This window comes from Sturnus vulgaris, chromosome W, assembly GCF_052056855.1.
Source record: "Sturnus vulgaris isolate bStuVul1 chromosome W, bStuVul1.hap1, whole genome shotgun sequence".
In the NCBI taxonomy this organism is placed as follows: domain Eukaryota; kingdom Metazoa; phylum Chordata; class Aves; order Passeriformes; family Sturnidae; genus Sturnus; species Sturnus vulgaris.
The window spans coordinates 72113822-72133655 of NC_142282.1; the positions used below are offsets into that span (position 1 = coordinate 72113822).

The window sequence follows — 19834 nt, forward strand, 5'->3', positions numbered from 1 at the left end:
AGGCAAAGGGTCGATGTGCCTGATCATGACTCATTGCCTGGGGCTCCAACCATTTCCCCCACCCAGGGAACACCTTGCAGCTTGCACTGCACCTACACAGTGACCTATGGGCCCTAGGTGTATTCCTCAACAGTAAGAATACTCTGCTAGTTTTTGAGCTGGTAATGTGTTTGTTTAGATGTCATGTTATTGACATTTTTGAATAGTGTCATGGTTTAACCCCAGCCAAAATCCAAGTACCATGCAACTGATTGCTCACAACCTGCCCCCTGGTGGGGAGGAAAACCAGTAAAAAAAGTAAACCTCATTGGTTGAGATAAGAATAGTTTTATAATTGAAGCAAAGTAAAAAATAATAATGATAATAATTGTAATCAAAAGGAGAGAGAGGAATAAAATCCTAGAGAAACAAGTGATGCTTAATACAATTGTTCACCACTTGCTGACCAATGCCCACTCTGTCCCAGCCAGTTCCCCCCTCCTCCCAGTTTATATACTGGGAATGACATTGTATAGTATGGAATATCCCTTTGGCCAGTTTAGATCAGCTGTCTCAGCTGTGCTCTCTCCTAGCTTGTGCAGCTCCTCCCTGGCAGAGCATGAGACACTGAAAAGCCCTTGACTCAGGGTAAGCACTGCTCAACAACAACAACCAAAACATCAGTGTGTTATCAGCATTATTGTCACACTGAATCCAAAACACAGCACTGTACCAGCCACTGAGAAGAAAATTAATTCTATCCCAGCTGAAAACAGGGCAGTATCCACCCCGTATTCCGTACCATTCATGTCATGTCAGGTCCCACACTTTTCAATGCCCCATCACCTTTCCTGTCTTTTCATAGATAAACCCAGAGAAAACATTCCCTTAGTCTTTGAACCATCCTTATAAAAGTCTGTTGACTCCATTTAGTCCATGATCTTGGGCTCCATCTGTCATAACAGTCCTTCAGGACGGAAATATGCTGTGTTGCACACTAAAAGCAGTTCTGATTCCATCAATGACATGCTTGTCCAGTTTCATAAAAATTCATCATTCACTAAAGTGGTGATTGAAAAGAAGTTGGGTTCAGATCCCCAAATCCAGAGTGGCAGAGACAGGTGTTGCAAGGTGTCGAGCGTCATGATGGGCATATAGCTCCCATAGAAGCGATAATATGAAGTATTATATAGCAATTAACATTGCAAAATCTAATTTGTTGACTATGCTCACCCTGCAGCAGTTTGCACAGGAAGGGTGCTGAGGTGCTGCAGCTCAACAGTTAGCTCAGTTGTTGGTCATCGCTCTTGCCGAGGGAGTTCAGGTATGATGTCCACTTGGACAAAAGTTGCTTCCTCTGTGCACACCAGAAAGGATGCGGCAACCCAGACTGAGTGCCCATGAAAGTATGCAGGGGTCCAGGTCCCAGGCTGCAGGGATTGCCAGAGACTGGTGCCACTCTCAGAGGACAGCAGGGAGAACAGCTGTGTGAGTTGTGATCGGGTGAACAATCTGGTCATCCTGGTGGCAGAGATGAGAGATGAAGTAGAAAGACTAAGAAGTATTAGGGACTCTGACGAGGAGATTGACTGCTAGAGCTGTAATCCATGCCTTAGACAACTACACCTGCCATTCACTTCACAGGAAGCAATTGATCCCTTAGCCTCTCATCACCAGGCAGAAGGATGGGACTTTAGAGACTGAGGGGAGTAGAAACAGCTTTGTGGCAGGCCAATTCCCTCCTGACCTACTTCACCTTTCCAGGTGCCCTTATACAAAAAGTATGAGGCCCTGGAATCTGAGGACCAGGGAAATGAGAATGTGGATGAAGGTTCTTCTCAGATAGAGGTGTTGTGCAGGGCAGAGCAGCCTACCCTCTGCATCATGACCTCCTCAGTTAAGAAAAAAAAAGAAGGGTAGTTGTCATTAGCAACTCTCTTTTAAGAGAAATGGAGAGTCTGATATGCTGACTGGACCCAATCCATAGGGAGGTGTGTTGCCTCCCTGGGGCCCAGGTAAAGGACATGACCAAGAAACTTCCCAGCCTGGTACAGCCCACTGACTATAACCTGCTACTGGTTTTCCAGATCGGCAGCAATGAGGTTCCAACAAGAAGGCTGTGGACAATCACGAAGGACGCCAAGGTCTTGGAACAAGCGGTCAAGGGATCTGGAGCACAAGTTGCGTTCTCTTCTGTCCTGCCAGTTTCAGGGAATGATGGGGCAAGAAAAAGGAAGATCATGAAGATGAATATCTGGCTTCAGGACTGGTGTTACCAGCTGAATTTTGTGGATTTTGGTCATGGGTCAGTTGACATGACACTGAGCCTGCTGGGAACAGATTGGGTCCACCTGTCTCAAAAGAAGAAAAGGATTTTGGCTCAGGAGTTAGCAGGGCTCCTTGAGAAAGTTTTAAACAAGATAGGAAGGGGGACAGGGACAAAGCCAGGCTTTACAGAGATAAAGTGTGGGAAGGGGAGAGCTATAGTGGCCATTCAAGTAGCAAAAGGAGGCTTAAGAGGGAATACCTTCAACAAGTACAAGCAGCAACTACCAGACAGGATTATGGGGCATCCCCTTGCACTCCACTAGGATATTAACCCACACTAAAATACCTCTATGAAGTGCCTGTATACCAATGCACACAGGATGGGGAGGGGAGCAAACAGAAAAAACTAGAGATGTGTGTGCAGTCACAGGGCTTTGATCTCATTGTGAATACAGAGATGTGGTGGAATAGCTCTCATGACTGGAATGTTGTCATGAAGGACTACACACTGTTTAGTAGAAACAGATCAGGAAGAGGCAGTGGTGAAGTTGCTCTCTCTGCGAGGTTATGCTCGGAATGTATGGAGCTCTGTCTTGGGGTGGGTGACAAGTGGGTTGAGAGCTTATGGGTTAGGATAAAAGGGCAGACTAGTAAGAGTGACACTGTTGTGGGTGTGTGCTACAGGCTGCCTGAGCAGGAGGAAGTGGATGAGGCCTTCTACAGGCAACTAGAAGCAGCCTCACAGTTTCAGGCCCTGGTTCTTGTGGGAGACTTGAACTACCCTAACATCTGTTGGAGAAGCAACACAGCAAAGCACAAACGGTCCAGGAGGTTCCTGGAAAGCATTGATGACAACTTCCTGTCACAGGTAGTGGAGGATCCCACAAGGAATGGTGTGCTGCTTGACCTTTAACAAACAGGGAAGGCCTTATTGTGAAGGTTTGGGGCAGCCTTGGCTCTAGTGACCATGAGATTGTGGAGTTCACTATTGGGCAAGGAGGAAGCAGGACAGCAAGTAAGATTACAACCCTGGACTTCTTGAGAGATAACTTTAGCCTCTTCAGGGATCTTCTTGGAAGAATCCCGTGGGAAACTGCCCTGCAGGGAAGAGGGGTCCAGGAGTTGGGGTTGATATTCAAGGATTGCTTCCTCCAGGCTCAAGAACAATGCATCCCGAGGATTAGCAAGAAATTGGGCACAGGGGGCAAGAGACCTGGATGGATGGATGAATAAAGAACTCCTGTCATTACTCAAGCACAAGTAGAAAACACACAGGAGGTAGAAGCAGGGTCAGGTCACTTTGGAATTAGTATAGAGGTTGTCAAAGAAGAAAGGAGATGAGAAAGGCAAAGGCACATCTAGAATTAAACCTGGCCAAGAATGTCAAGGACAAAAAGAAGGGCTGTTTTGAATACATCAATAACAAAAGGAAAACAGGATAACGTGGGCCCATTAGTAAATGGAGGGGAGACCCTGGTGTAACCCTGGAGGACACAGAGAAGGCAGAGTTACTGAATGCCTTCTTTGCATCAGTCATCACTGATAAGACCAGTCCTCAGGGATCTCTGACCCAGGAGAACAGGGTAAAGGTATGTTAGAATGAAGATTTTACCTTAGTCAAGGAGGATTAGGTCAGAGAATACCTACACAAACTTGACATCCACAAGTCTGTGGGCTCTGATGAGATGTCTCCATGAGTGCTGAGAGCACTGGCAGACATCATAGTGAGGCTGCTCATGATCATCTTTGAAAGGCTATGGAGATCAGACATGCCTGAGGACTGAAAGAAAGCACATCATCCCAGTCTTCAAAAAAGGTGAGAAGAAGGACCCAGGGAACTACTGGCTAGTCAGCCTCACCTCAATCCCTAGAAAGGTGATGGAGCACTTTATTCTGGAGGCCATCTCTACCCACATGGAGGACAAGAAGCTGATCAGGAGTAGTCAGCATGGGTTCACTGAAGCTAAGTAATTTTTGACCAACCTGATTGCCTTCTACGATGTAACAACTACCTGGATGGATGAGGGGAGAGTGGTGGATGCTTTCTACCTGGACTTCACCAAAGCTTTCAACACAGTCCCTCACAACATCCCCATAGGCAAACTCAGGAAGTGTGGGTTGGATGAGTGGACAGTGAGGTGGATTGAGAACTGCCTGGCTGGCCTGAGGGGTACTGCATGAACTACTTCCTGCTTGATTTGTTCAAAGCTCAGGGCCCCATTGGACATCATTCTTCTTTCAGGTCACTTGATAGCAAGGGCTGATAATCAGACTGTAATTTGGAATGTGCATTCTCCAAAATCCCACACCACCTAAGAAACCGTGTGGTTCTTTATTACTAATTGGTGGAGACATCACTGTTATTAATCACATCCATTGGAATCTGACAATGTCCATTTTGCCTTATTATTCCTAGAAACTGTATCTCCTGTGCAGGTCCATTGACCTTACTTTGTTTTATGAAAAAAAAGGACTTTCAGAAGGATTTGGACTATTTTCTACCCTCTCTCAAAAGGTTCTTCTGCTGTATTGCCACATACAATGATGTCATCAATGTACTGCAGGTTTTCTGGAGCTTCGCCCTGTTCCAGTGCGGTCTGGATTAGTCCATGGAAAATAGTGGGGCTGTGTTTCTGCCCCTGGGGCAGCCAATTCCAAGTGAAAGTGAACTGTTGCCTGCACTTTACTGCCAGATGGATTTAGAAAAGCACATTGGCAATATCACTTGTGGCACCACTGGCCTGCCTTTGAGTTGTATTGAAGTTCTAGCATGTCTGGTACAGCAGCACTCAGAGGCAGCATGACTTCATTCAGGCCACGATAGTCTACTGTCAGCCTTCATTCTCTGTTAGACTTTTGTGCTGGCCATATGGGACTAGTAAAGGGTGAGTGGGTCCTGGTCATCACTCCTTGGCTCTCCAGCTGGCAAATCAACTCATGGATGGGAATCATGGAACCTCAGTTGGTGTGATATTGCCATTGGTGCACCATTATGGTAGCAATTGGCACCTGCTGTTCTTCAACCTTCAGCAACCCCACAGCAGAAAGGTCATCTGAGAGAACGGGTAAGGTAGACAACTCTTTTAATTTCCTCTGTCTCCAGGGCAGCTATACCGAAAGCTCACCAATACCCTTTTGTGTCCTTTAAATACCCTCTCCTGAGACAGTCTATGCCAAGGATGCACAGAGCCTCCGGGCCAGTCACAATAGGGTGCTTTTGCTGCTCATTCCCATTTAGGCTAATCACAGCCTCCAATACAGTCAGCCGTTGGGATCCCACCGTCACTCCAGGAAGACAAATGGGTTCTTCCCTTGCATAGCTTGATGGCATTAGGGTACACTGTGCACCAGTGTCTACTAAAGCCTGGTACTCCTGTGGTGCTGCTGTGCCAGGCCATCAGATCCACATAGTCCAGTAAACCTGATTGTCCCTTTTCTCTACCTAGCTGGCAACAGGATCCCTCTAGTCTTAGTCATGAGTCTCCACTTACTTCTTCTAGAAACAGATTAGAATTCCTTTCCATAGAATTAGAAGTAAAATCATCCCTTCTGCTCTGCCTGGGAAACTGCTCACTGGAGACTGGAGTGGGAATTTTCCTGGAAGAACCCCCATTTCTGATTGTTTTTCCCTGCAATTCATGTATCTCTGCCTCTAGGGTTGAGGTAGGTTTTCCATCCCACTTCCTCATGTCTTGTCCATGGTCCTGCAAGTAAAACCACAGGGTACCCCAATGTGTTTACCTTCTATATTTTCCTTCTTGAGTGAAAGGACGCTTTCTGTTAATAGCTGAGATGTGGATCTGTATAGGTGGAGAGTAGCACATATTCTCTTTGAATTGTTGGAACTCCTTGGACTGTTTCTCCACAGCTGAGATAAGGGAATCAGAGAGATTGTCTTCATATTCCCAGAGTTGGTGAGCCACCTCATCCATTGTTGTGGTGCGTTGTCTTTCCAGCTTATTAATGCCAGTGCGTGCATGTGACAATGGTTAACTTGGTACAACTTTACACCACATGGGCAGTAGGCATTGGAGTTCGTCTGTATCTGTGGGCGACTGCTGTTGTTCCAGTCAAAATAAATCATCTCTAGCACAGCTAATTCCCTCAGGTATTGGATACCTTTGTCTACTGCAGTCCGCTTGTCTGGGTGACATATAGCATCTTCTTTGAATGAATACCTTTCCTTCACACTTGACAGGAGTCACCTCCAGAAGTTAAGAAATCGTGTCCCTCTTCCAAGCTCCTTTTCAGTGCCTGCTTTCCTAGAAAGTGATCCCAGGTGCTTGGCTTCCCTATCCTCTAATTCCAAACTGCTAGCCCTGTTACCCCAGCACTGGAGCAACCAGGTGATAATGGGCTCACCTGGATGATGGCTGAAATATTTTTGTATCTCCTGCAGCTTGTTCAAGGATAAGGATCAAGTGGTTATGTCTTGGTCTTGTTCTGCTTCTTCCTCCTGTCCCTGTGATGTCCTTGCTTCATCCTCCTTTACTAACAAGATGCCTTCCATTGTCCATTTCTTCTTGTGTGTAGCAGAGACTGATATCAGCATGAGTTTTCCCACTGGTTCAGCTCCATTGCTGGGGTCTGAGTGTTTTTAGTGCTTGTCACCAAGGTTTGAGTAGCCGCAATGCTTGTTGCAGGGATTGAAGTAGCTGGAGTTTGAGCAGCCACAGTGCTTGACACTGTAATTTGAGTTGCTGCAGTGCATGTAGTGGGGATGAAAGCAGCTGCAGCATCTGTCTCCAGAGTGTGAGTGGCCATATAGTGCTTGTTGCTGGTGTTTGAGTAGCTGCAGTGCCTGTTGCTGGAGTTTTAGTCCTTCTCCTCCTCCTTCGAGCTGCAGTGCTTGTCATGGGCGTTATGGTGACCACAGATGGTTCCTTAACCCTAAACAAGACCTGAACCACATGCAGCAACATGCTGATTCGTACCAAAAGGGCCAGGATGGTTTCAAGGGTATTCAAAAGATATGCAAAACCTTTAAAATTCTCAAATGCTACTGTAATCAACCTGGGGGAAAAGGAAGGAAGGAAGGAAGGAAGGAAGGAAGGAAGGAAGGAAGGAAGGAAGGAAGGAAGGAAGGAAGGAAGGAAGGAAGGAAGGAAGGAAGGAAGGAATGCTTTAAAGAACCTATAAATGAAACAACACACTTTTGAGATAATATTAGTATAGGAGGTAATATAAAGGCTGGTCTTTATTGGAGGCCTCCAAGGGGCAGATATGGAAAATACCCACATGGGATGCATACAGTTTTATAAGTTTAACAAATTAGCATATTTGACAAAAAAATCCCCAATTAGGAGCACAAGTGATGAAGTAATTCTTCCCAGTTCAACCATCTCTGAATCCCGCCTCCCCTTTAGATAGAGACTAAATGTTGTTTATAAAAATGTGTTTTGAAGAGCTGTTTTCAGCCTTGGTTCCCAGGATGAACCAAGATAGGATAGGAGCTTTGTAACCTCCAGGACTTGGAGCCTCTGGAATGTGTTTTGTCTTTCTGCCTATCAGGGTAGCAAAAAGGTAGGGAAAAGTACCAGGACTAGCTACGAATACAATAATAGGCTACAGAGCTAAAACTATATGTGTAAAGAAAAGAAAGAAAGAAAGAAAGAAAGAAAGAAAGAAAGAAAGAAAGAAAGAAAGAAAGAAAGAAAAGAAAGAGAAAATTAAAATATGTTTCTCCCATAAGTTGGCTCTCCAAGGAAAAAAAGACAAAAAGTGTAATTGTTAATAGTTCCCACTAAATAGTTCCTGAAGTACAGAGGCAACAGCAATGCTGAGTACACATACCAGATTAGGTTCATGACCAGTGAATTTATCATATCATAAGTCACTTACTGTAAAGAACAAGACAGTGATGACCTTAGCGTAGGCCCCATGGAGGATAAACATCAACACAGAGAAGACATACACCAAGAACGCCTGTGAGTACACATGCAGGAACATGCACAGGAGTGCTGAGAGCAAACAAAACAAAATTGTGACCAGCAACTATTAAATTAATAGAATAAATGCTTATAACAGTTTTAACACACTCTGATCAGATCTGTCATTATCTCAATGCTTCCTGCTTCATGTTGGATGCCAAAAATGACTGTTGTGGTTTAACTCCAATCAGTAGCTAAGTACCACACAGCTAAGTCCCTAGTGAGGAGGAGAATCAGGAAAAAATAGTAAATCTCATGGGTTGAGATAAGAATAGTTTAATAATTTCAACCAAATAATAATAATAATAGTAATTGTAATTGTAATGAAAAGGAGAGAGGGAAAGGAATAAAACTCAAGAGAAACAAGTGATGCACAATACAGTTGCTCACCACCTGCTGACAAATGCCCAGCCAGTCCCCGAGCAGTCGTGGCTCTTGGCCAACTCCCCCCAGTTTAAATACTGAGCACGACATTCTATGGTATGGAGTATCCCTTTGACCAGTTTAAATCATGTCTCAGCTGTGCTCCCTCCCAGCTTGTGCAGCTCCTCCCTGGCAGAGCATGAGACACTGAAAAGCCCTTGACTCAGGGTAAGCACTGTTCAACAACAACCAAAACATCAGTGTGTTATCAGCATTATTGTCACACTGAATCCAAAACACAGCACTGTACCAGTTACTGAGAAGAAAATTACCTCTTTCCCAACTGCAACCAGGACAAAGACATAGTTAAAGTTTAATATGAGAGAATCATTCAATGTTTTCAGTTAAAGTTCACTTAATAGTAGCTTGCTATGTTTTGACTGAATAAAAAATGAATGTAGCTCCCTTTGAATGAGAGGTTTTTTCTTTGTTTTTTGTGCTTTACAATTTTGAATTACTTTTTAATTTTCTTGAGTCACAGCAATGTGAAATTTCAGTGTAAATTTTCTCTTCCCCTCCCCTCCTCAGAATTTTACATGGCTGCTTGTTCTGATTAGGTTTTGCTCATTTTGGTCATTGTCTTTGACAGTGCAACTTCAGATAGGTAGATTGAGGAAGATGCTTTTTAACATAGGATGACAGTAGAAACGAATTAAGTTTGTGAGATGCTATTGATGATGCTTATTTAGTGCAGTAGATTTGCTGCTTATCCAGTTGAATTAGAACTTTCTATTTCAAAACTTGCTTTTGACTTGAGTAACTGAAAGCTAACCTGATGCTGTTTCCCTGCATTCCACTGTCATTTTTCCTCCTTAGTGCCCTCCAATTTGAAGGTTTTTTTTTGTTTTAAAGTATTTATTTTTTGTGACAAAACTCAGAAGGATGTCTGAAGTGTATATACTTGTGCTGGCAAATACAACATTGTAATAGTATGAAGTTCCACCTGAACATGCAGAAGAACTTTACTGTGTGAGTGGCCACATACTGGAACAGATTTCCCAGAGAGGCTGTGGAGTCTTCCTCACTGGAGATATTCAAAACCTACCTGGATGCAATCCTGTGCCATGTGTTCTAGGTGAACCTGCTTTAGTGGAGGGTTAGACCACATGATTTCTAGAGGTCCCTTCCAACCCCAATCATTCTGTGATTCTGTGAATTTTCATTTATCAGGCAGCTTTACAGTCACAGAATGTTTTTGCTTAATAGATTGGATGCTGTCAAATATATTTTGGCAAACTTACTTTGCAATGGCTTAATGCTTTCCTCCTGATGGCACTTTGGCAGTTTCCTTCCAAAAGTAGATCAGCTGAAAAAGCTATATTTTACCCTTTATTATTTTTGGGGTTTTTTTTTGTTTCTGAGGTGAATATTCAGCAGAAACAAAATAACTTTGCATGAATGTTTGATATGTTGTCTTAATGCTCTAACTGCTTTTCTACATGCATTTTTGTATAATGCGAAGCTTCTGTGCATTGAAAATGTTAGCAGAGCTTGAATTACTGGTCATGTGATGGTTTGAAAACAGTAAAACATTTTGAACTGCAGCAGCTGAAGGGCAAAGGTGAAACATGCCTGCTCCATAAATAGTAATAAACACATACTTTTCTGCATGAAAATCTTTTATTGTCTTTAAATAATAACAAGCAAGTTTTTTATTTTAAAGGCTGAAACACTAAAATTCTTGGGTGGGTTTTTTTGCATGGAGAAATACCGCCAACAAAGGTTTGTAACTTTGAACAAAAGAGGAATTTTCCCTTTGAAGGGAAATACATATTTTGAGTGAGGGCTTGCAGCTTTTAGCTGAAGAGATTTGTTTTGTCCCTTTGGATCTTAGTGAAATGTCATTATTGTGGAGTCTCCATGCAGGTGATTCTTTTTGCCTTCTTCCAGAGCTATGTAACATCTCTCTTTTTGGCAGGCTATAACTTACTGCTGGTGAAAGCTTTCTAGCAAAGCACAATGTATCTTTTGGTTTTCGTGCTACAAGATTTTGTTATTTTGTTTAAAGAACATTAGACACTGAGATTAGCTCAGTTGGTTAGAGCATGGTGTTAATAAGAACAAGGTTATGGGTTCAATTCCCATATGGGCCATTCACCTGAGTCAGACTTGATGATACTTGTGTGTCCCTTTCAGAATATACTGTGATCTGTGACCCTGGGACAGTTAGGTTCAGAAAGATTAAGTCTATGTCTGTAGGATAGGAATAGCCCTTCCTGTTCAGTACTCTACAGTGTTGTGGGCTACTGAAGAAAGCAGCCTTTGATTATAGGATCATGCAAAGGTTTGGTTTGGAAAGGACTTTATAGATCATCTAGTTCCAACCCCACCTGCTGTGGGCAGGGATACCACCTACCAGATCAGGTTGCTCAGGGGCCCATTCAACCCAGCCTTGAACACTTCCAGGGATGGAGCATCCACAACTTCTCTGGGCAACCTGTTCCTGTGCCTCACTACCCTCTGAACAAAGAATTTCTTCCTAACACCTAATCTGAATCTCCTGTCCCTATCTGCCCATTGCTCTCCCTCTTTTTTATAAGTCCCCTTTCATTACTGGAAGGCCACAATAAGGTCTCCTTGGAGCCTTCTCTTCTCCAGGCTAAACAGCCCCAACTCTCTCAGCCTGTCTTGATAGGAGATGTGCTCCAGCCCTCAGATCATCTTCATGACCCTCCTCTGGACCCACTCCAACACGTCCATGTCTTTCTTGTGCTGGGGGTCCCAGACTTGGATGCAGTACTTCAGGTGAGGTCTCACAAGGACAGAGTAGAGGAAGAGAATTGGTGTCTGGTAGGTTAAATTTTAACAGCCCTACTATGGCTTCGGAGCTGAAATTTACTGAATCGTTTAGTTACACTGTTGTGGTTTAACCTCATCCAGCCACCAAGCCTCACACAGCTGCTCACTCACTCCCTCATCAGCAGGATTGGGAAGAGAATTTTAAAAGCTATAAAACTCGTGGTTTGAGATAAAGACAGTTTAACAGGTAAAGCAAAAGCTGCACACACAAGCAAAGCAAAACAAGGAATTGATTCACCCCTTCCCATAAACAGCCAGGTGTTCAACCATCTCCAGGAGAGCAGGGCCCCATCAGGCACAGTGGTGACTTGGGAAGACAAACACAATCAGTCCAAATGTCCCCTCATTCCTCCTTCTTCCCCCACTTTATATACTGAGCACGATGTCATATGGTCTGGAATAACCCTTTGGTCAGTTGGGGTCACCTGTCCTGGCTGTGTCTCTTCCCACCCACATGAGAGTCTTCCTGGAACTTCTCTGATGTGGGTCCTTCCCATAGGCTGCAGTTCTTCACAAACTGCTCCAGTGTGGGTCCTTTCCACATGGTACAGTCCTTTAAAACCAGGCTGCTCCAGCATAGGTCCCCCATGGGGTCATGAGTCCTGCCAGGAAACCTGCTCCATCATGGGCATCACAGCAGCCTTAAGGTATCTACCTGCTCTGGCATGGAGTCCTCCACAGGCTGCAGGTGGATATTTGCTCTCACATGGAGTCATCCACAGGTCACAGTCCCTTCAACGTGAGTTCACACTGGAATTCCAGCCTGTCCATCACAGCAACACAAACACAGGAGCAATGCCCTGGCCATTTCCCAGCCCAGGCACATCTCAATGGCTGTTATCAAAACATTCCCAGGCACAGCAGAGTAAGGTAATGAGCAGCACAGCACTACAGCAAGCAGCGAAAGCAAAAAGCAGCTATTAATAAGAACAAGACTAAGAGACAGTCAGGCGAGCGAGCCCATGGCAAGTACAGGAGCCTGCCGATTACTAGCTAAACAGCATCAAGAGCTATAAATTCAATCTGGCACATTCCAATCAAATCTCTTGTTATCTCAAACCCTTTGAGCCCCACATTAAACATGTTAAAGGACTATTGTGGTTTAATCCCTGACAACAACTAAGCACCACAAAGCTTCTCACTCACAGCCCCTGGTGGGATGGGGGAGAGAATCGGTAAAGCAAAAATGAGAAAACTTGTGGGTTGAGATAAAAATAGTTTAATAAGGTGTAATGGTTTGAAAGCAAAACCAGTGAAAGACTCCAAGTCAGAAATATAATTTAATAGGAAAAAAAGAGAAAAATAAAATACATGCAATAGTACAAAAGGAAAACCACTGACAGAGTTAGAATATAGCCTGACACCCCACTAGTTAGGGTGGTGGTAGCAGTCCAGATGAACTGGTCTTGTTGAAGTAGTGATCCTGTAGAAAGGTCTGATATTTCTAGTCCTCTGGAAACCAGTGGGTAAGGGCTACCTTGGTGCTCCAAATCTTAATTTTATCTAGGTAGGAAATGTTTGGCCCCTCCACCTGGCTGGAGCATTTCACAATGGGATGATGTAATTTTATCGGTCATGTAGTGGGACTCAATGGCCCATTAACAGAAGATATCTTCCTGGAGGAAGGATGGGTCATGGAAAATATAAAGAACACTGCCCCACCTGGTTTTTAACAGGTGGCTCATTAGTAGAGGATATCTCCCACAGAGATAAGAATCACTGCCCCACCTGGTTTCAGCAGATGGTGATAGAATACATACTTTGGGGCACATATTTACATTGTAATCTAGGACATAGGGAAAGCAAATGCTGTGCATGCAAGCAAAGCAAAACAAGGAATTAATTCACTGCTTCCCATGGGCAGGCAGGTGTTCAGCCACCTCCAGGAGAGCAGGGCCCCATCACATGTAATGGTTACTTAGGAAGACAAACACAATCTCTCTGAACATTCCCCCATTCCTTCTTCTTCCCTCCAGCTTTATATACTGAGCATGACTTCATTTGGTCTGAAATAGCCCTTTGGTCAGTTACGGTCACCTGTCTTTGCTGTGTCTCTTCCCAAATTCCCATATATCCTCAACCTCCTCACAAGCATGGCAGTATGAAAAGCAGAAGTCTTGATTCTCTGTAAGTCATGCTCAGCAATAACAAAAACATCTCTATATTATCAACCCTGTGTTGAGCAGAAATCCAAAATATAGCCCCATACCAACCACTGAGGAGAAAATTAACTCTACCCCAGCCAAAACCAGCACACACACGTTTAAACCTTTTTAAAGATCCTATTTACTAGCAACATTTTCTTTCTTTAAATACACAAACAGAAGAGGAATGTATTTCGGCATAATTATTAGGAATAGTACATCATTGCAAAGTTGTTAATACATTCTACATTAGCTTCTACATTTTACCTGCAAGGGCAGCAAATTTTTTTGTTGAAATCCTCTGTAACTTTAGAAGTGTGGGCATACTGGGCTTGTGTGTCCAGGTTTTGGTAGCAGGGGTGCTATAGGGTTGGCTTCTGTGAATAGCTGCCAGAAGCTTCCCTTATATCCCACAGAGACAATGCCAGCCAGCTCCAAGATGGACCTGCTTCTGACCTAGCCCAAGCTTATCAGCAACAGTGGTAGCACCTCTGGGATAATGTATTTAAGAAGGGGAAAGAAGTTATTGTGGAGAAGCAATTGCGGCCAAAGAGAGGAGTAAGAATATGTGAGAGCAACAACTGTAGACACCAAAGCCAGTGAAGGAGGGAGAGGAGGTACTCGAGGTGCCAGAGTTGAGATTTCTCTGCAGCCCATGGTGAAGACCATGGTAAGGCAGCTGTGAACCTCCAGCCCATGGAGGTCCATAGTAGAGCAGATATTGACCTGCAGCACCTGGATGCTTCTATGCCGGAGCATGTGCATGCACTTGAGGACAGCTCTGACCCCATGGAGAGCCGAAGCTGGAGCAGGCTCCTGGCAGGACCTGTGGACCTTGTGGAGAGAGGAGCCCATACTGGAGAAGGTTTGGTGTCAGGACCTGTGACCCTGTGGGAGACCCACACTGGAGCAGTTTACAGAGGTCTGTCTACCATGGGAGGGACCCCATGCTGGAGCAGAGGATGTGTGTGAGGAGTCCTCGTCCTGAGGAGAAAACAGCGGCAGAAATTATGTGTTGAACTGACTGCAACCCTAATTCCCCATCCCACTGCACCACTGTTAGGGAGGAGGCAGAGAAAATCAAGAGTGAAGTTGAGTCCAGGAAGAAGGGAGGGGTGGGGAGAAGGTGGTTTTAAGATTTGGTTTTATTTCTCATTATGCTATTCTGATTTGATTGGTAATAAATTAAACTAATTTCCCCAAGTCGAGTCTGTTTTTCCCATGATTGTAATTGGTGAGTAATCGCTCCCTGTTCTTATCTTGATCCACGAGCCTTTTGTTATATTCACCACCACCACCTCCAGTTGAAGAGAGGAATCATAGAGCAGCTTTGATGGGCACCTGATGTGCAGTCAGGATCAACATACCTGTTGTGGTTTAGTAATGGTACTGCCCAATTTGATGTTCCCACCAAAACTCTAAACCATGCTGCTGTTTGCTTGCTCCCCCCCTTTCCCCCTGCAGTGGGCTGGAGAGAAGAATTGGAGGCACAAAAGGTAAAGATAATGGGTTGAGATAAGAAAAATATACTGGTAGCACCAATGAGATAAGTAAACAAACAGTAACAACAACAATATTAATGGCAGAGGGTACAAGAAAAGAAATATTGCTCACCGTGGAAATCCCTGCCATGCTACCCCCCCTGCTCCCTCCAGCTTGGAACCGGAGCCACCCCATCACTCCCTCTGCCACACTTAATTGACTGGAAGGAACCCCCTCTCCTTGGAAGAGACTCCCTTCCCCTGGCAATGATGTGAGGTGGTATAGAATAACCTCCGGGTCATAGCCATGCCCCCTTCTGACTACTGCAAAATCTAATCCTGTCCTGGCCAGAACCAGGACAATACCACAGTGAACCCACAGGGTAACTTGACTGTTTTAGTGCTGTAATTGTTTAGATTAACATCTCTGTTGACAAATGTTGCTGATTGTAAAATGAATTCTCAAAAAATGTCAGTGGAGAGGGAGGAGAAGGTGGGAGCTGCATTTGTGTCTGAATGTGAGTAGGGAATTAAAGGCAGGTCTGCTGTTAACTCTAAATGTTTCTGGAGACACTCATCTGTTCAGGAAAATTTTAGCCTTGTGAATGCTTGAATTATTTGCTGACAAATTAAGTGACAATAATATTGGAGTAGGTGGTTGGGCATGTTTTAAAATATCTTTTTTTTTTTCCTATCAGAATTAATAGGAGTATAGTTACAGTGGTGGGTTGACTTTGGCTGGATGCCCAGTGCCCATCAAGCTGCTCTATCACTCCTTCTTCTAAGCTGGACAGGGGAGACAAAATAAGATGGAAAACAACTTGTATGTTGACATAAGGCAGTTTACTAAAGCAAAAGTGAAAGGCTGTGCATGCAAAAGCAAATGGGAAACAAAGATATTCTCTACTTCCCATCAGCAGGCAATGTCTGGCCATGTTATGAACAAGTGTTTAAGATTGCTTAAAAATCACTGGCAAGGCTATCAGTAGAAACCAGATTTAATATTAAGTGACAGCATGACAAAGTTGATTGGCAAGGTTCACTCTACTACTTACCAGACAGTTAAAAAAAAAAATAAACAAAACAACAAAATCCAGTCAATCAAAACAAATGAGCCAAGAACTATCTGGGGGAGGAGTGGGGTGGGTGTGGGTGTGTGTGTATGATAAAGGATAGAAAGGGCAAGGATAAAAAGGAATATGGCCTAACACTGTAACAGCACTCAACTTGTAACTTAACCATAACAATTTAACAAAGGAATATCACTTAACAGCATTTAGCCTAACTTATATTAAACTTACTTAGAGACCTAACTTAGATAAATAAGGAACTTAAACATCTAAGAGAGCAGCATTTCTTCCATATTTGCTGTAGCATTTTCGCATATGTATGCACACAGACATAAAGAGTCGGTAGAAGGTACCTGTGAAAAATTCCCCTCGAAGGTAGTGAAATACTTCAGATGCTTTTGCAATTCAGCAAGTGCAGCATGAGCAATCATAGGTGAATTTTTATACTCCTGAGGGAGCCTGTTAAAGATATACTGTACACCTTCCCAGGTAAATACAAATTTCTCTTTATCTTTCTCTTTTAAAGGACCCATAGAAACCACATCTTTTATATCTAGAACTGCCATCCATGGGTATGCAGCTGTTACATTTGCAATATTAGGGATTGCTGATGTTAGTGGGTCTGTGTTGGGATTTAAACGTTTGTAATCAACTGTAAGATGCCACTGCCCCGATGGCTTTTTCATTGGCCACTGCAGTGAATTATATGGAAAATGCACTAAGGAGATGATTTGTTGTTTCTCCAAATCAGCTATAGCCTCAGAAACTCCTTTTCGTGCTGCAGCAGGAATTGGGTATTGTGTTATTCAAGTAATTTTTGAATTGGAGAGTGCAGGTGCAGCTCAGAGTACACCCAGTGTAAATTCTGAATTCTGAATTCTCGACTGGGTAAGGGTTGATATTAGAACCAAAGGACCAGATGCTGCCATCTGGCAGATGCCAGGTTCAACCGATCTAAACATCTGTATTGGTTTGGCATGGCCTGGTTTTTGGCAGCAGGGCGGCTGCAAAGATGGCTCCTGTGAGAAGCTGCTGGAAGCTTCCACCATGTCCAGCAGAGCCAATCCCAATGGCTCTGAAGATGGACATGCTGCTGGCCAAAACTGGGCCAATGAGAGAGGTTGGTAACACCTCTGTGATGACATATTTAAGAAAAAAATCAAAACAAAGTCACAAGGTTTTTGCTCCTAGTCAGAGAAGAGGAGGAGGTGAGAATATGTTGACATGCGGGGTAAAGATTCTGTTATTAGTGAGATTTTAAAGTAGGTATGTTTTATTTGGTGCTGGGAGCACAGGGGATCTCTTTACTACAAATGTGCACACTTACTGTGGTGATTTACTGTGCCTTTAAACATAACGATGTTACATATTCAAGATAATTGCGGCACAGCTTATACATACTCATGAATTTCCCCAAGAAGAAGGGGTTTTATTATAATGAGTTCTGGGAAATAATTTCTATAGTCCCTGCCTTGGGCTTTTCCTAGGTGCGTCTGTGCAGTGGCTTCTGGTGGTCATGGGCCGGGGAGGGGTTTCAGACGAAGTAAGCTCCTCTTCTTCGCACTGAACTTTTCACCTCTGTTCTTCACGCATGCTCTTTGGATCTTTGGCATTTCTCTAGACTACAAAGCCAGTTTCAGCTGGTTTGAGATACTTCAGGTAGTTAATCTTTACTTTTATTAGGGGCCAATCCTGCTTTAATTAGACCTTCTTTATCAATCCCCCCTTTTTCTAAAAAGTTTGTAAATTCTTTTAGTATCTTATATGGTGCCTTGGTTTGAAAGACAGGTATTTTCTAAGGAAAGGCGAGAACCCCTTTCCTGAGATGCAGAGTGCAACCCCCTCCCTTTTAATTATTTTAGTTTCAAATCAGAGACTGTCAGGCAGGAGATATGGATATAGGAATAACAGTTCTTTACTGATATCTAAGAAGGCAAAATAGCAGAAACAACAACAGCTATAAAAATTGACAACAGAACAGAACAGTATAGCTCAGTTCCAGTCCCTTTTTTGGCTACAGGCCCTCCCTGTGCTCAGTTACTGGTGCTGTGGGCAGGGCAGGTCCTGTGCAGTTGAAGAGGGCTGGAGTGATGGCGGCAGCAGCCCAGGGGTGAGAGGGATGGGGAAGCGACTCCCCGCTCACGGTGTGGGTCGTGGTGCTTGGCAGAATGTCTGGAGGTAGTAGGATGAGGTGGGAGAGCAGCAGAGCGATGTCCAACGGCAGGGAGCATGGCTCTCAGCGCTGGGATGGCAGGGGAAGATGCTAGATTGGAGTACTGGCCGTCCTCCTCTCACTCCATGAGCGAAGCGAGAGCGAGAGCCCCCCCAGACCCCTCTCCCACCTTTTCCTTTTCCGGTCTCCCCCCATCCACCCACCCCCCTTCGAGAGAACATAGTTACTAAGGTGTAGCCACAAATACTTAGCATAACAATGGGAGAAATTCCACAGAAAGAAAAGGGAACAATTCAACCCCCAACATATGGTCTAAGAGTTAATAGTCTTTTATTACTTAACACACAGATTCTTTATCTAACATCTTTTTAAAGTACTTATTCGATTTTATTTTCTGGTGAAGTTGATGTTTTTTCTAATTGCTATATGATTTTTTTTGGTACCTGAAGGTGCCACAGAGAACACTTAACCAAGATAAGAATTATTAGGGTTAAGACTAATATGTCAACTATTGTTGCAAACAACTATCTTAACTAATGAGGGTTAGGGAGCTAAGATGTAAGTTTTTCTCATATGTTGGTAAATCCTCATGAGGTGGCATCTTGGGTTAATATATGCAAAATTTTAGTCTTTTCTCAAATCTGATGTATGTCTGTTTCAACCCATTTTTCTTTGTTCATATAAGAACAACAGGTTTGATTTATTATTATACATACTTCTTTTGCAGTTAAAAGATCTAAGGCCACGTGGTTTTGTATTACTACTTTGCTTAGAGATGATACTTCTGTTTGGAGTCCCTGAAGGGCATCTATTCTCAAGTTTTTAAGCTTCTCTATTATGGCTGAGATGTTTATTATAGCTTTTTAAAATTTACTAAAACTATGTTGAAGACATAGCATACAGAACTGTGAAAGCCTGAAGGCGTTTTTATAAGAGGATTAGATGGGACACTACATGTTTTTCTTTTGTGGGTTCTAATTATTCTTGGAGGTGGATGAGAGTGGTTGAATATAGAATCTTGGGGAATCACATATCTTAAAGTACAAGTTCCATCCTAGTAATGGGGCAAGGACTTTCTGGTTCGACTGTCTCTACATTACCATAATTCATTAGGTACACAATCATATGTGTAATTATGCTGTAGTCTTATTCTAACTGCGAGGGGACATTACAATTAGACACTACGATTTCCACATCATCTTGTTCTACCATTGTAGCCTGATATTTTAAAAATTTTTGTGGGGAAAGCCAATGCTCACCTTTCATTTCTAGTACTGCAGATATTGTATGGGACACGAACACAGTAATTTTTTGTCCCAGGGTAAATTTTCAGGCCTCCTGGATGTTTAGTACCACGGCTGTGATTGCTCACAAACATCCAGGCCAACCTTTCGCAGTTGTGTTCAGTTGTTTGGAAAAGTAAGCCACTGCTTGGCGATACAGGCCCAGATCCTGTGCTAGTATTCCTAGGGCAATCCTCTGCTTTTTGTGGGAAAAGAAAAAAATGGTTTATTCACATCTGGGAGTCCCAAGGCTGGAGCTGACATCAGGGCCTTTTTCAGTGACT

The 19834-nt window shown here is 43.6% G+C and overlaps 1 protein-coding gene across 2 annotated transcripts in view; it reads left to right on the forward strand.

Moving 5' to 3' along the window:
- LOC148220403 (zinc finger SWIM domain-containing protein 6) overlaps positions 1-19834 on the forward strand; it is a 284732-nt gene that overhangs the window by 124175 nt on the left and 140723 nt on the right. Inside the window, exon 1 of one of the 2 annotated variants that reach the window (XM_088155655.1) lies at positions 1969-5312. The exons of the other annotated variant lie outside the window; for it this stretch is intronic. Within the exon in view, the coding sequence (XP_088011781.1) occupies positions 5240-5312 (73 nt within the window). The 5' untranslated portion in view covers positions 1969-5239. Of the gene's footprint in view, positions 1-1968; positions 5313-19834 lie in introns of those variants that run through there. 2 annotated transcript variants of the gene reach the window in all.